At 39.8% G+C, this 17,846-nt stretch overlaps 1 protein-coding gene across 1 annotated transcript in view; it reads left to right on the forward strand.

The window, feature by feature from the left end:
• Positions 1 to 2,565: 2,565 nt before the first annotated feature.
• GALNT18 (polypeptide N-acetylgalactosaminyltransferase 18) overlaps positions 2,566 to 17,846 on the forward strand; it is a gene marked incomplete at its 5' end in the record, with an annotated part of 80,815 nt that continues 65,534 nt past the window's right edge. Inside the window, 4 exons of the mRNA XM_010286735.1 lie at positions 2,566 to 2,627; positions 4,094 to 4,274; positions 5,127 to 5,324; positions 7,855 to 7,969. Of these exons, the coding sequence (XP_010285037.1) occupies positions 2,566 to 2,627; positions 4,094 to 4,274; positions 5,127 to 5,324; positions 7,855 to 7,969 (556 nt within the window). The remainder of the gene's footprint in view (positions 2,628 to 4,093; positions 4,275 to 5,126; positions 5,325 to 7,854; positions 7,970 to 17,846) is intronic.

Raw genomic sequence — 17,846 nt, forward strand, 5'->3', positions numbered from 1 at the left:
TGTGCTTTCTAGGCAGCTCAATGAACACACAAAGCTAGAGCATAAAAATAATCAATTGGCAGGATTTGCCCCTTTCATATAATGTGTCAGTGCACAATTTCTGGCACAGGGGAGGACAATTGTTGTGTTAAGCCCCATTCTGTATTGAAGAATGATTTCTTTCCCTTCACAGTAAAAGAAGCCATGTTTGTGCCAAGTACTAAGGTTAAAGAGGGACATGGTAATTCCTGGGCCTTTGACATGGAAATAAATTTTTCCCTAAAGGTAAAAGCACAAGGCTTGCAGAGATGGCAGTAACATCCAGCATGCGTTCTGTCGCACTGAAGTCAACAGGGATTTTAGACTTCAGAAAATGCATAGAGTTATGGGGGAGCGATTATTTATTTATTTATTTATCTCTCTTGGCAAACTTACAGCTAAGGAGAAGAGTTTTAAAAAGTCAGTAAAATGCATCTGTCTCAGCAAAGCATGAATGTCAGTCTTTACAAATGCAGTTGTTCTGAGAGCTGTGAGGACTTATTTAAGCACTCTGAATGGGAGTACATTAAAGCATGAAAGTTATTGAAAGTGGGGCTTAATTGTTCTTTAAGCTACTTCTCTATGAATGTGAGGCAGTAATTTATTATTTATGACAACACTGTTTGTATCGATAACTTTAAAATTTGAAGTCTGGGGACAGATCCACAGCTGCTGTAGGACACTGGAGTCCCATGGGACTAAGGCACCTTACGTCATTGAGCATCTTTCCTGATAACTTCCCAATTCAGGGAGCGTAGAGGCATACAAAATGTAGGTTACTTGCGTGCGACTGGGTGAAAAGCATGGTTTGTAGATGGTTTCCCTTCTGAGAAACTCCCTGGGGCATATGTGAGAAATCTTTTCCATATTGTACGCCCTGCCACAACCCCCCAGCATTTGAAGAGGGGGCAGGACTGTGGTCCAGAGTGCTCCTCTGAGCTAGGACTGGCCAAGCCAAGCCAGCTGCAGTATTGCAAGGAGAGCAGTTGCATTGCCCGGACCTCTCTCAAGCCCACCACTCTCTCATACCATAATCCTGAAAGGAAGATGGCTTTGTGGAGGGATTTTCATGAACTAAATGATCCCTTCACATACAGTCTCTGTAGCTGCGGGATGGCTGACATCTTTTGACTCCTTATGCTCCCTGCCTCCATCCTGCCCTGCTTCTGCCCCTTCCTATGAAGGCGAAGTTGCCTGAATTCTTCAGCTTTGTCACGCTGAATAGGGAAACCTGACAAACAAAATATTTGTGGATTTAGTAAAAATGAACAACCAACCTCTTAGAAGTATTAGAACTTATGTTAATATTAAACATAATTATGGCACATTAATTATGTTTTCTATATTTATGAGAAAAGTTGTGCTGTGCTTTCCAGACATCTGTACCATATAGAGGCAGGTGGTACAGTGCAACATTTCCAAGTGCCAGATCAGCAGCATTTTCCCATTCCATGTACGGCTGCTCTTTCTCTCCAATTGCAGATACTCATTCAGCTTAGTCAAATTGAGTCCTTATTTGAGAGATTCTGTGCTGAAAAGCAAACACATCTATCTTTATAAGGCTGTTTGTTTCCATAATTAGAAACCGAATCAACAGTGTATTGAAGATGACACATTTGCTCATTCCCTTTCTTCTCCCTATGGTGGCATAAAGCAGTGAAGCACAATAATTAATGTAAAAGACTGTTTATTATTCATGCAGTGTGTTTGAAGTGGAAAAAAAACAGAGCATGGGTTAAAAATATATTGCTGAAGACCATCAGTGCCATCACAAAGTCCCTTCTAGGGGGAGAGTCCCATCATTCAGTCCAGTTGTGCAGGGTGCTCTAAAACTTTAAAAGACAATTGAACTCAGATTTCTCATGTAAAACTCAGGAGAATGTGGACTGCATGAAAAAACCTGACTTAAGTATCCTGCTAGGGCATCTTTAATGTTCTTACCAAAACAGTGACTTTTTAAGCTTCGTTTACACGTCTGCTGTGTCTCCTGTGGCTCAGTGAAAAGTACACATTTTTTTTTAGTAGACTTATCTTTTCTTCTGGGAGAATCTGCCCAATAGGTTTTGTAAGACAAAGGGTGCACATCATGCTCTGCTCAGCACTGTGCCTTTGCATAGGAAGGCTAATCTGTTTTAAATAGCAAAGGCCAGAAAATGCCTGACTGCAAAATACTGCTTCGTCTACTGTGGACATGTTACAGAGTAAGTCACTGCTTGTGGGCCAGTTTTGAAGAGTAGGTAAAATGCAGCACTTTCCTCTGCCTCCTGAGGCTGATACTGAAGTCTAGGGAAGGATTCCTCCATACTGACTGACCATGAGTAAGCCTGCAAGGTTCCCCTGAGACTCTTTCAGGCTACTTCGTTTGCAAAAAGCTGCAGTGTAACCAGAAATTTAAAAGTGCATACGGCCTAGTAAATGTCACAGCTATAATGTACAGCTGAAGTCATGCTGGTGGCAAGCCAAGATTTGGGTTGTGTTCCATTTCCACCTATTTCCATATTACACCTAGCTATGAAATAGATTTAGTGTTTACTCAAACTTATAAAGTCAGTTCACATTAGGAAAAGTATGTGACAGGAGTAAGAATAGCCCACTTGGTAAAAACGAAGGTGATTGAGAGAACAGTGACTCTATCAAAGGTACTGATTTTCAGTTCCTTGATTAGAGCCTGCTTTCCTTTTATATATTTTATACTCAATGGTGGTGCTGTATTGTTGTGGCAAATAAAGCTTCTTGGTATAGCCAAGCTGTGAACAGCCACTTACACTGAGAACAAAGCTTTGATCTTCATGTTTTGATATTCACCTTCTGCAATGCTACATTTTGGGAACAGAGAACTGCTTTGCACTATTTTTAGATGGGCACAATTTCAGTAACATAAGTGTCTTCTTTTGTATTTAAAGTGCTGTTAGCTAGTGGTTGGTGTGATAATTTTGTGCTTTCTACAGATCTCTGTGTTAGGGGATGAACAATAAAAATATGTGGCTTTGCACAAGCATGATAGAAAACCTGAATATGATTTTTTGACTTTATAAAGGAAAAAAAGGTATATTGATTCATATGCAGCAAATATAATACAAAGTAGAATAGTGCTCTGTGCTATGTGTGTTAATGCCTCATACTCTTTATTCAAGAAGATGCAGTCATAGATAAACAATTTGAATAAATATTGGCAATATAGTGTGGAAAATTCTAGGAGTATATTGAGTCAATTTCTAAAATATAGCTGCAGTTTAAGTACTATGATGGACATGGTCATCAGATTATTTCTTTTAATTCTTGTTCTTTATGAAAAACTGTAAGTATCAGCATTTTTCTTTGGTATTCTCTCGCCTCCATGCAGAGTTCATTTATGCAAAGGTATGTGGCATGCACAGTCCTGCAATGCCAGTGGAACCAGCTGCAAGACCATCATGCCTGGTGGCTATCTCAGAGTCTTTACAAAGAGGGGTAAATTTTAGGAGTCTTTGTACTTGATGATCTTGTGCTTTCCTCCATATCCTGGAATTGGATACACTTCAGTGGAAATGTTCAAAAAAATGTGTAGATGTGGCACTTCAGGACATGGTTTAGTGGGCATGGTGGTGTTGGGTTGACGGTTGGACTTGATGATCTTAAGATCTTAACCTTAATGATTCTGTGATTTTATTGTTACTTTTTTCCTTGAAATATTGTGAAAGAAAGAAAATGGACAATACATGGGCTTTTTTTTCTGGAAATATAAGGTAGTTACCTTGTTTGTTGCTACAGTAACATGATATGCACTTATGTAGCTATGATACTTTATGATTGAGTGCTTTATTTTGTGGCATGCTAATATTAAACAGTGGCAGGATTCTGATGTCAGTCATGTAGGCTAAATAGCTACATGTGGAATTTTTTATTTCTATATAATTTATGGTCCTACTTTTTGTTTGCCTCCTTTTAGACTTGACTATTTGAGAATTCTTAGTAGTTAAATCAAAAGGGAGTATTTCCATGTGTAAAGACTCCAGTTTTTCTGAAAGAACAGGTTTTTACATCTTGACAAGCTGATACTTCTTGTTTACATCTAATTCTTTCCTTTCCACAGAAGAACTCAAGGAGAAACTAAAGAAGTATGTTGATGAAGTGAACGCCCGTAAGCCTGGTTTCATCAAGGTTGTTCGGCACAGCAAACAAGAGGGGCTGATTCGATCTCGCGTTAGTGGATGGAGAGTAGCCACAGCACCAGTAGTTGCTCTCTTTGATGCCCATGTGGAATTCAATGTGGGATGGTATGTGTCTCCTTGAATTTCTCTGACTAGGGGACCTTTTCCAAGTGCTGTTTCTAAATTGCTGAATGACGTTTCTTTTGGATATAGAGGGTGAATTAGCATTCTGATCTTTTTAATGACGATTCAGACACAATCATGGGCACAAGCATGAGAAATGTGTTTGTGCTGCGTAACATAATCTAGATCCATTTTTATAGTGTGAGTTATCTGCTGGTCTAATTATAATGTATTTAAACTGTATTGGAAAACTGCATGTTAAAACCCCCCTCTGATAATGTAGCCCTTTGCCCATAGGGGCAAGTTTATCTTCTTTTAATTAAAAATATGTTTCTTTTATGTTCTACAGTGTAAACAAATAAGTGTCATTTTGGCACTGAGGTTGCTGCTCTGAGAAAAAGTAGCACATAACTAAAACCATCTATTTTAACTTGTTCAGTCTGGGTTTAATATCTCTGTTGCTTCTTCAGTAAAAAAGGTTGTAAAAAGGCAGGAGCTTCTGTCCCTAGGATAGATCTATTATTAGCTCTGTTCTTGATGTCCTTGATAATACTGAGAGCCTGAAGTTACCGTTATTTGGTAGCAAGGATGTAAATCTAAGATATGCAGATACTCATTTCTTCCATTCACCAGCTAGCATCAAGGTTAATAATACAGCATCCTAGATAAGATATTGCAGTGTGTTATTTTGAGGCAGATCCGGCTCTGTCAAAACTCCATCTCAGAGCAAAAGGAGCTCTGAATGGGTAACAGGTATAGACTTTGCCCTTTCTGAAATATACAGCATAAGCTGTTATTTCCATCAGTACTATGCTTCTACTGATGTAGTCGTAACTTTTTTTTTTCTTTTTTTAGGGCTGAACCAGTGCTCACTAGGATAAAAGAAAACAGAAAAAGAGTAATTTCTCCATCATTTGATAACATTAAGTATGATAATTTTGAAATAGAGGAGTATCCCCTCTCAGCACAGGGGTTTGACTGGGAGCTGTGGTGCCGATATCTGAACCCTCCTAAATCATGGTGGAAACTGGAGAACACAACTGCTCCAATAAGGTAACGTGCAACTGTGACCTAGATTAGTGTGTTACTGGCAATGCTCATTTAAGTATGACAGATGGTGAGTGGTCTCAGCTATGTAACAGGTTTTACTGACTGTAATGTTAGATTAGATATTAAATTAGTTCAATGTCCTTGAGCTGTCATCTTCAGCTTTCATCCTGGACCCCTACACAGTCATCAAGGAAACTGTTGTTTTCAGTAGATCTTTTAAAATTGGTTTCCTTGTTATTAGCGTGGGGCAAAACACATAGCTGAAGTGAAATGGTAAACTTGAATGCTCAGCAGCACTGCTTTCTCCAAGTGTCTTGTCTGCTAATTTAGTGGTAATGGGCCAGAAACAGAATTGTCTTTCCAAATGCATTATATAAACAGAACTGACCTGCCAGTTGTATTCTTTACAATACTGTCACATAGCTTTACAGCTGTGTTATGTCCTAGGAGTAGGACAAGTAGACAAGTAGACAAGTAGACAAGCTGGTCGCTTGTCTTTGCTGCACACACTTATAGTGTGTGAGCAAAGACTGTATTAGATCCTTGCTTTGGTACAAGCTAGCTCTGTGCTTTCTCATCATGGCTAGAGTGTTGTTAGGCTGGTACAGAACCGTACCCTTACCTCGGGGAGGGGAGTAGGTGCCTCTGAATCCCCCCAGCAGCTCTGCTGAAATTCCAGGCCTTTGTCCTGACTATGCATTCATACCAAGGAGGTCACTGTTACCTATACTCTAGCTCTCTGCAGAAGGTGCGAAGACTGTTTTCACCAGCTGCAAAACAGAACCTTAAATAGCACTGGCAGCATGAGGGGGTCATCACTACCAATCAGTTTCCATGCAGTCAGTGTAAGGGGTATCTTTCATTCAGTAGTTCTGTCTTTTCAGGTAGACAGCTTTTTTCAGGAGTTGTCAGCTTAAACACTCTGAACTGCACTGACCCACATGCTGGTCGTTAGAACAGGACTCAGAATTGGAAGGTAGGAGGTAAAAATTCACAGGGTTGCCACAGACATACAAAAAAGGGGGTGGTAATTTCCACATCGTTAAAAATGGTTATCAGTGTTAATAAACTCTGTTAACATTATGAAAATGCTTTGAAGTATTCTGCTAAATCCTGTAGAAGCAAACCTTCTATATTAATTATGGTGACTTTTAAAATTAGACGTATTTAAACTCAGAATAAAGAGCAAATCTACTTTTCCATTTTATCCCAAAACTCTGTTCTATGAGAGAATTGTGGAGCGAAGGTCCTTTATGAATATTGGGTGTTTAGGTTTGTTACCTAGCCCTTTTCCTGGTGTCTTTTATTTAGTGCAGTACACTGCATGTGTGATGGATAATTAAAACAAAGTAAAGAAAAAGCCACATGTATTGATGGGTGGCTTCTATCATGCTTCCAATATGCTTCTAGAATTATAACAAAGGGAAGAAGGTACTCTGAAAAACACTGTAAAAACACCACTAAAAGCAAGAGTACTTTGTCATAAAAGAAGCATAATTTTTAAGGTGATGTTTTCTTCATTAATAAATACATCAGAAACAGTCTTTCATTGTTATTAAATGTGTACTAGCACTTCAAGTTAAAGGCATAAATGTGTAGATTTCTGTAGAATTGTACAATTTGTGATTAGGACATCTTATAATCTGTTTGAAAGCAGATGTCTACACTTACTGCAGCTTGAATGTTCCCAGTAAATGCAGGATGATTTCCCCTGTACTGCTAATTAATATCCTGTTGTTACAAGAGTTTCTGATACCAGGATAAAAATCAGAAAAGACATTTTTATTTCTTGCCATTGTGGATTATAAGGTAGGAGAAAAATGAAAAGGCTAAATTACTCTGTATTCTCCTCCACTGCATCTCATAATGGCAAAATCGTACTCTCTGGCCCTGCATAGTAGAAGTTGGTTAATTCAGGTCATGACATAAATACAGCTTACTGACTCGGTAAAGATATGTGACTTGTTTAAATTTGGCTCAGGACAATGGACCAGTGTTACAGTATGCTGTTAAGGGCAGACATCTCTTGATTCTGTATTGTAAAGCATTATCTGGATGTTTCTATTTAACAAATAATTTATTTTACATAGGCTTACAGACACAAGTTTTCTTAGCTGCAAATGAACCTAGCTTCTGGCTAAACACACAAAACTGTGCCTCCTTGGGTGTTCTTGTTAATCATCACAAACAAGAAACCTGAGGGCGTAGCAGGGACAGAGGCTAGAATGGCTGGTGCCTCAGAAACAAAGTTGGGGCTCCTGGTGTCTCGTATTGTTAACACTGAAATCCTACCTGTTCTAGTGAATATGTATGTCCAATAATTTTGAGTCTGCTTTCCTTCAGTGGTGCTTATTTCACCATAGAATCAAGAACATTAAAAGACAAAGCTGAATAAATCTGTTTTGAGATTAACACCCTTCTGAGAATCTGTCTTGATGCACCATTTGACCCAGCAATTATAATTCATTTCTGAATAATAAAATTGTTCATATTCTATTTGCTAATTTTGCTTGCTGCTGGTTTATTCTTCCAGAAGTCCTGCATTGATTGGATGCTTCATAGTAGATAGAGAATATTTCCAAGAGATTGGCTTACTGGATGAAGGCATGGAAGTATATGGAGGAGAGAATGTGGAGCTTGGAATCAGGGTAAGGAACATAACTAACACTGGTGATTTACATTTGAAATGCTGCTTCTTATTGCAGGAGAAAAAAAAAACAGTAAAAAAATATATGGATGATGGCATGCAAAGGGGGTCCACAGCTCTGTAGTAGTATAAATTGTTGTACTGGGGGAGCAGCGTGGAGAACAAAAGCTCCTATGTCTTTATAAAGAAGTTATCTGGGACAAGGATAGAAATACAGAATTTGGTATTATTCTTTCGTTGAAGTAACAATGCTTGAATTCTGCAGAGATGATACCTAAAACTCCCTGCTTACCTGTGATCCCAGACTTGGTAAGGAGGATAGTTTCTCACAGTTGTAGTGGGAAATGCCTTTCTAGATTACTTGGGTTTTTTTTAAATTGGGAAAATCACTGTGGAGCAAACTGGAATGTATAGGCATTTACGATGCCCTCCCTCTGGAGGGGAATTAAGATATTCATGAAGTTCATAAGTGCACATATTTTCTTCTTCCATCATATGCTCTTCATCTGTTTACTGTCATAGAATCATTTAGGTTGGAAAGGGCCTTTAAGACCATCGAGTCCAACCGTTAACCTAACACTGCCAAGTCCACCACTAAACCATGTCCCTAAGCGCCTCGTCTACACATCTTTTAATACCTCCACCACTTCCCTGGGAAGCCTGTTCCAATTCTTGACAACTCTACTGGTGAAGAAATTTTTCCTAATATCCAATATAAAACATGTGGCATTGTGTGTGATTTGTTTACTTCTTTCTATATTTCTTTACAGCTAAAGACCATTCTGAAAGTACAGTGCTGTTCTGTTTGAGAATCTTTCACATTTTTGATACAAGAGAAATCCTTAGATAGAGAGCTGGTAATGAAAAATGGTATGATGTGTCTTACAAAATTAAATTCTGAACTCTGCTACGAAATGTTAGTGGAAGCTTGTATTTTGTGCTTTTTAGTTGCCAGAATAAAAAGCATACTGTTACACAGTAGCAGAAAAAGGAATTTATTTTTAAAATATAGAATTCTCTGCTGAGACTGTGAGATATAACAAAAAATACTGATTTTTACTTCTGGATTCCCGAGTATCTTTTTCTCTCAGCTGTCAGAGAGAAAGTGTTATTGCAGCAAGATTGCAGCACAGGTCCCTCTTAGTTACACTAGAGCACAGTTTTAGGGAACGAGAGAGTGAAATGCAAGATTGCTTCTTTTAATAACACTATTCTCCTCACTGTGAGGGCTAGAGAGCTGTCTTCTGTTCCCAAAACCTGATTTTGCAGCTCAGTGTTGCGATGAGTTGAAAATTAGTCACTTCGATTTTTCTTTCCTTTTTTTCCAACTGACAAGGCTATTGACTCCTTGTGAGTGCAAGGAGTTTTATCTAGCTTTGCATCATGAGATGCATGCTGCCCAGTCGGCTGTACTTAGCCTTGCGGAAGTTGATTGGGAAGAGTACTTTGATAGACAAGACCAGAGAGAAACAAATCTCTGCATAATTGAAACTTCGGAGTACACTGGATCACTGGAATAAGGCCCAACTCTGCTCTGATTTCGATTTCCTTAGGGCTTTTTCTCTGTCTCCAGGGAAGCAGTGCCTGACCTACATAAAATACTTTCATGTGTAACAGATTGTAGCGTGCAAGGTAGCATAATGTATACTGCCTCATCTAACTTTGTCCTGACTTGGATCTGTGTTCTTGGCTGTATCAAAACAAATTACTGAGCTGTAATTTTTTTTGTTTATTACCAGTTCTCCTCACAATTCTCAGCATATCCCAGATAATACCAGGATGAATATAAATGTACAGTGCAATATTAGAGCTTCTGGGAAGCACAGTATTATTTCTACAAAAGTTAAGTTTGAAAAGTAAGCTCCTTCCCTCAGCTACCTGCCTCTGGTGCACACTTGGGGCCATACACCATGTCTTGGCAAAATGCAGGTGGCTGCTTCAGATGTGCTCTCAGATTATGGTCAGCAGCCATGTCATTCAGCTGCGTCCTGAGCACTTGTCCCTAGAGGTGCAGCTCCCATGGGCTGCCTTTCAGTTCCTTTACGTAGAGGTATGTGGAAAACAGATTTCAGGCCAGATGGTCTGCTGAACTACATTTGCGCTTCTGCAGCACCAAATAGTCATCTCTAGGTGACTTGTCTTACTTTCAACTGCGAGGCCTATGATGAATCACTTAATAAAGACTGTAATTGCTCTGCAAAAACTACGTTATAATTACAGTATCAGCGCAATAAATAATGTTACCATTTCAAAATTATGCACTCCAATCCATGACTACAGATTGCTCACTGTGCTTCATCTTTGATTGCCATTTTCCTTTTTTAAGAAGTATCTAGCTTCGTCTAGTATTCTGCTGTGTGATACACATTGTTGTGTAGGGGTGGTTAAGTAGACACCGTGTGCCCAAACTGGCCTGGTATCCAGGGAGGCCAAGAAGGAGGATGCTGTGTATCCCATACTCTGATATGATGGAGTTGATATCTAGTGAAATGGCATTAATTTTTTTCATGGCTTGAGTTTCTAAGCAAATTCATGCAGCGTGTTCCCATTCTTTGCCGTATTTAGGAAGTCAGTTCTTTCATTGGGAAATTTTATGCATAGGCATGTAAGAGCAAACAACTACAGGAACAGGAGCGGTTATTTTCAACTACAGAAATGGCAGCAAGAGTTAGGATTTGAGCTACCTTTTTATCTTAAACACACTAAGTAGAACATGGTCCCGTGTCCTTATATTACTAATTTTGTTCCAGAGGATGTAAAACTACTGTGAGCAAAACTCATATGCAGACCAGCTGCAGCATCATGTGGTGACAGGAGTGGGTAAATTGCTATCTCTGTGCCTATGCACAGAGTCAAAGCCTTATTCTTTGTTTGCTTTCTTAGCAGCTGCATCTTCAGTGATGTGAGATAAGATTTAAACTCCTGGCTGAGATGCTTCTGAGAAGCAAAGTCTACCTATTTAGGACTTCCTCTCATTATAAACAAGAAACCACTACTGTGTCTTCTAAAATCTTGAAATGGTCTGTTTTCAGCTGAACTTGATGGGGTTTTCACTGTGCAGGGACAGGAATTAGACCCTGACAAAATGAAGACTTATCCCAGTATCCTCTCCCAGGAGGTGGTGGTGTTACCTCATCATCTGCACAAATATCTAGTTATTTGTGTTACAGGAGTGCAAGAAAACCCCCAACTATTGGAAACTCTATCTGAAGCAGCCATTGCTGGTAAAACCGTAACAAGCCACATAAAACAGGTCTTTGATTGGAGGATTATCCTCTTGACTCTGATGAATTAGTTTCTCTACTCAGCTCTATTCATCTCTAATTTGGTGTATTATTTTAACTTCTAAGAATTTTACCCCTGTCTGTGGCTTTGTAATAACATTTGTAAAATATTAAACATATATTATTAAATAAATATTAATAGAGTTATGTAGCCTTGAGCTAGAAGCTGACAAATGAGTTAAAAATAAGAACACATTTTGAATCTTAGCAGCAACACTGTATTTTCTCCTCAAGCAAATATTTTCTCACAAAGCTATTTATTTGCCCCACAAGAAAATAAAGGCAGGCTGGTTGATGCAAGACTTGACAGCATCCTTTTTGAGCAGCTCGGTCACTTTTTGTGGGATTTTTGAAAGATTCATTTACTGTGCCCCACTTAAATTCATGTTAGGATGACTAATGTTTCTTTTTGGTTTATGTTCAATCATTCCCAGTTGAATGGACTTAAGTGTGCTTTTAAGGGTTCAGAATGCATTTGGTGGCCAAACTAGAACCACATTGCTTATCCAAGAGACGAAATAGGAACTGTGTTGTTAACTGCCTTAGAGCAGAAACAAAATGTGAGTGTAAGGCTGGCGTTTCTCACCGTTATTTGGGCTCTGCTTCTGGGTTGTGCTTGCACAGGCAGTACTTGTTATGGAAGCCCCTACAAATCCATTGCAATCAATGTGATGCAATCAATTATACCCTGCATTAGATGGTTCAAGTCTAGTTTTCAGTAGGCTTCTTAAGGGCCTGTTCCAATTCCTACTGAAGTCAGCAAAAGATTTTCTATTCAGAGCAAGCCTTTAGCAATCTTTTTGTCTTTTAAAGCAGCCTACATGTTACATAAAGCTTCCAAATATCTGTTACAACAAAGTTGTTTGTACCACTTTTAGGGATGCCTGAATAAATACTCAGTGATTGGCCTGAGGTCACAGACTAAGTCATCGTCAGAGTCAAGGGAATGTAAGCCCCGGCTGTGACTTAGAGTAATTATGTATGTCACAAAGACTTTCTGCTTGCAGATTAATTCATGTGCACAGGGATATAATGGCCCTGTTAAATGGGTAAGAGGAAAGTTTATTATAAGGTAATAGCTCTTTAAGGGAAAAGGAATGGATCTTGCTCCCACAAAATGATATATCAAGGCTTTATATCAGCTGACCCAGGAAGAAAATTGCATTTATGGTTCAGACTAAGTACGGCACGCTACTTTTATATAGTATATTACCACAGTGAAATCAGTTGGTTTTGCAATAAAATAACGTTGTAATAAATATATCTGCTTCATTTCTTGTTAGTCTGGCAGTTTGTCTATAGCACTTACATGAAGCTGGTGCTTTTTCTGATGGTGGAGAACTGGAGGAATGCAGTTTATGAACAGAGATGCAGAAATTAGTTATTTGACCAGAAAATAGTCACAGTGTTCTTTGGGGGCTTTTTTGAAGGTGCTTTTGACTCTAACTATCTTTTTTCTTCTTTTTTAACCTCGCCCTCCCTCAACTTCTGGAATCATGATTCTTCGTTTCTGACTAGTTAACCTAGTCTCTCTCATGTGGTACATAGAAGCCTATTGCTGGATTACATGTCCAGTTATTTCCAATCCAAAGTGTTTGTGTATCCCAATTGTTTCTCACCTGAGATCCCTTTCTTATAATATGCCCTTGCAAGAGTCTTCTTTTTGATAATCATGAGCAAGAGCAGATATTTACATTTGCCCCCAAAGCTCCATATTTATCTGAAAACATTTTGGATTTTTTCCTCTTTAACTTTCCCTAGAAGTTTCCAGCAATTGTCAGTGTTTCTAATACAGGCTATGAATTATATGAACTCATTAATATATTACGTGTAAATTGATATATGTTTTTATTAAGGAAAGCCTTTGCACAGTATACAGTTTAAGGTGTAGTTTTACAACACATAGGCTTAAACAGCTACACTGGTTTACGTCTTCCCCTTCTTCTCCTTGCCATCCTCTTGTTCCCACTCTTGCAGCACACCAGTGCTTTGGCTCTGCCAGCATAGTTGTTGAATGGCTGCCCCATACCCGCTGTCTCTGAATGAAGTCTCTTCCAACCCAAACTATTCCATGATTCTGTGATTGAGAATAAAATAGGGAATTGTAATAGGAATAAAGTAAAAATGCCTCACAACAGGTGTCAGTCACGACATCAACAGAAACTGTTTTTCTGTGGCATGTTCTGGTTTTGTTCAAACCTACAGTGGAATAATTGGGTTTTTTCCCCGTTTTGCCCGTGAATGCCTCAGCAGGTAACCTGCAGCTACAGCATGTGTGATTATACATACAGAAAACATTACCAGTGAATCATTTTTGTGTTTTTACTGTTTCTGGGAAGAGAATATTTTATTAGCTGCTCTCACTGGAAAGCAAATGATTGATACAGCAGCAGCTAACACGTGGCATCACTATACCCTACAAGGAAGGAGGAAGAGGCACTTGGAGATTTCCCACAGATGTTTTGTCACTGGTTATACCTGTGTGATTGCACATTACCAGCTAGGCAATAATGTAGACATCTTGATGTTTTATGAGAGGAAATTGTTGTTCATAGTGGTATGGAAAGAAGTAAAACAGATTAAGTCAACATGCACTTACAAATCAGTGGACTCAGGTGAGATGCAAATTAATTAGTGCATTATTATAAGAAGGCCTCATGTTTAATATCTTTCTGCACTTTAAGTCACAGCATGGTGCAATGCCGTTACAGCTTTTGGTATTACAATTCTTCATGGCCTATCTATGAAGATTCCATACGTTTATTTGTTTTAATGTGATACTGAGGGGAGATCTCTCAAGAATTTAATTTCATGGAGAGTTTTTAGTACTGCAAGCCTGATTTCATAATCTAACAAAGATTAAAAAGGTAATCTCTGGGGAGACCTTGTTGCAGCCTTTCAGTATTTAAAGGGGCTTGTAAGAAAGATGGGGACAGACTTTTTAGCCTGTAGTGATAGGACAAGGGGCGAAGGTTTTAAAGAAAAAGAGGCCAGACTTAGGCTAGATATAAGGAAGAAATTTTTCACAGTGAGGGTGGTGAAACACTGGCACAGGTTGCCCAGAGAGGTGGTAGATGCTCCATCCCTGGAAGCAATTCAGGTCATGTTGGACGGGGCTCTGAGCAACCTGATCTAGTTGAAGATGTCCCTGCTTACTGCAGGGGGGTTGGACTAGATGACCTTTAAAGGTCCCTTCCAACCCAAACTATTCTGTGATGCTATGATTCTGTGACTGGTACTTATTGAGGATGGTCATTTGACCAATAGGGATGAAAAAAAATTTGAGGCATTCAATGCTGGTTTTGCCTAAGCCTTTAATAATACTGATAGACCTTGGGCTGACCGATTCCCTGAGTTGGAGGACCACAAGTATGGGAACATTGACTTTCCATTTGTGGACACTGAAGTTGTAAGGGACCAGCTGTATCAGCTGAATGTTCACAAGTCCAATGGGCCTGATGGGATTCATCCCAGAGTACTGAAGGAGCTAGCGGGTGTAATGGCAGAACCCCTCTCAATCATCTACCAAAGGTCTGGGGAGTCTGGGGAGGTCCATGCTGACTGGAAGCTAGCCAGTGTTATTCCAGTCTACAAGAAGGGCATGAGGGAAGACCCAGGGAGCTACAGACCTGTTAGTCTAACCTCAGTTCCTGGAAAAATTATGGAGAAGATTATACTGAGTACTATTGAAAGGCATTTAAAGAATAATGCAGTCATCAGGCACACTCAACATGGATTCACAAAGGGAAAGTCCTGTTTACCTATTTTGATATCCTTCTATGATAAGGTCACCCGCCTTGTGGATGAAGGGAAGGTGATGGATGTAGTTTTTCTGGATTTTAGTAAGGCTTTTGATGCTGTCCCTCACAGTATCCTTCTGGACAAGTTGTCGAGCTGTTGGCTGAACAGGTTCGCCGTGCGCTGGGTGAAGAGCTGGCTGAATGGCAGGGCTCAAAGGGTTGTAGTGAATGGGGCTACATCTGGCTGGCAACCAGTCACCAGCGGAGTTCCTCAGAGTTCAATTCTAGGGCCAGTTCTGTTCAGTATATTTATCAGCAATCTTGATGCTGGAGTTTACTGATGATACCAAACTGGGAGGTGCTGAGGTTGACTTTCTTGAGGGGCAAGATGCCTTGCAGAGGGATCTAGATAGATTGACACATTGGGCAATGATTAATGGGATGAAATTTAGCAAGCCCAAATGCCGGATCCCACAACTAAGAAAGGAGTAACACCAGGCACAAGTATCAATTGGGAGAGGAGTGGCTGGAGAGCAGCCCTGCAGAAAGGGACCTGGGGGCGCTGGGTGACAGCAGGCTCAGTACGAGGCAGCACTGTGCCTGGCAGCCAAGGGGGCAAACCGTCCTGGGGCGCCTCAAACACAAAAGAGGAGATTATCCCGCTGTATTCAGCGTTGGTGTAGCCTCACCTTTGCGTCCTGTGCGCAGTTCTGGGCCCCACAATCTAAGATGGACGTGAAGGTCCTCGAATGTGTCCAGAGGAGGAAGGCAACAAAGCTGGTGGAAAGGGCTGGAAGGAATGTCCCAGGGGGAGCAGCTAAGGACTTTGGGCTTGTCTCGTTTGGAGAAAAGGAGGCTGAGGGGTGACCTCATTGCTCCCTACAGCCTCCTGAGGAGGGGTGGTGGAGATGGAGGTGCTGATCGCTTCTCCTTGTATCTAGTGATAGCACACATGGGACTGGTTCAAAGCTGCACCAGGAGAGGTTTAGATTGGACATTATGAAGCATTTCTTTACCAAGAGGGTGGTCAAACACTAGAGCAGGCTTCCTAGAGAGGTGGTCAATGCCCAGGCCTGTCAGTGTTTAAGAGGTGTTTGGACAATGTCCTTAACCTGCTTTCACTTCTAGTCAGCCCTGAATTGGTCAGGCAGTTGAGCTAGATGATTGTTGTAGGACCTTTCCAATGGAAATATGCTATGCTATGCTTATGCTATGCTATGCTTGGTACTCTGGTACTGATCAAGTCTTTAGGATTAATGCAAGATTAACAAGACTGATCAAGCTAAGTACAGCTGTGGTGAGGGAGGGAGAGGTAAAAACATAAAAGGCAGTGCAGTAAGTTGCTTCATGAACACTAAAGCAGTGGCGATCTGGTTATTCAGTTTGCTGCTTTTTTGGCTTTTAAGATGAAAAGTGATTTCTTTTACTTCCTTTTCACGCCTTAAACTTGGCAATGAAGCGATTCATGTGGCAATTATTTGCTGTGCCTGGCAATGAGGTAGACACATTTGGAAAAAAAATGAATGAAGCCGTATGCCTTCAGTGACCCTTGAAGCATGTTATCTCCTAGTAACACAAGGCATAGAGTAGTTCCTGCAATTGTAAACCAGCAACACAACGTACGTAGTTTAACAATACGTTGTAAAACTTTCACAGCTCATGAAGGTATGTGCAAAATTAATCCCTGCAGAACAAAACATTTTAAAAAGTATATAATGAAGCAATTAGATAAAAGAGGAAGAAAACTACTGACAATTCAATATGGGAAGAATCTTCACATGCATTTCTTTTTCAATGAGAGAGTTTCATAAAGGCACAATTCATGTAAAATGAGGCCTATGAGGCAATTAATGATGGTTTCAAAAGTATGACTTAAGGGAGAGTTTACATTTTAAAAACTGAGAGCAGCTCTAGTTATGTTAAAACCTTTTATTTCCTTTTAAAAAGTCTTTTAGATTGTGGGGGTATGTTTTAATAGGTTGCTTACAGTTTCGTATTAAGATTGTCAGCTTGGTTATGGAAAAAAGCTATTCTTGCACACAAATAGGTAAGTTTACCTGAAAGTATGACAGCCTTGTATGATGATGAGATGTAGAATAGTCTTCAAAAACCACACGGGGCTTCAGTAAAGCAGATGAAGTAATTTTAAAAATCTCTCTTGTCAGTCTCTGATTTCTCTCTGCATACTGTTCTGAGCTGTGACTATTGGCAGTCATCTCTTGAAATTAAGTTACACCCTAATTTCCTACTCTGCAGGGTACATGCCAATGACATGATTCTCTCTTCCAGACCATTCAGCATCTAGAAGCAGGGAGTAACCCAGAATCATAGCTTCAGTGAGCAGTGTATTTTCTTTCTTTTCCTGTCCACCTGGATTCTGATTTTTCTGATCCTGAGTTTATGTGATTCAGGCCAGGATTCTGTGTTTAATTCTATTGTTTGGGCAGACTTCTTCAGTGGGAGGAAGCTGTTTGAGACCAGTGGAATAAGCAAAGCTGTGCATGGTTTCTTAATTAATTTGGGGAAAGTTAGCCAAATCCATCAGTACTTATTGTCGCTACTGCAATTATTTAGTGAAGATTATCTATCTTCAGTGGACATGTGACCTAAATAAAGACTAACGTATTTCATCCAGTGAGTATAGTTTGTAGGTTTACAGAGACGGACACCCAAATGTACGTGACAATCCAGAAACTTCCAGGGTGTGATGCAAAACCCACTGATTGCTACTGGAAGCATGAACGTTGATTTCGGTGATCTTTGTATCTGACCATTCTCCCTGTCCTTTCTGCAGTCACCTGTCAAGATAACAAAATAAAAAGGCAGACCCAAAATGATCACAGACTTAGCTCAT

This window comes from Phaethon lepturus, unplaced genomic scaffold (genome assembly GCF_000687285.1).
Source record: "Phaethon lepturus isolate BGI_N335 unplaced genomic scaffold, ASM68728v1 scaffold5615, whole genome shotgun sequence".
Classification (NCBI taxonomy): Eukaryota; Metazoa; Chordata; class Aves; order Phaethontiformes; family Phaethontidae; genus Phaethon; species Phaethon lepturus.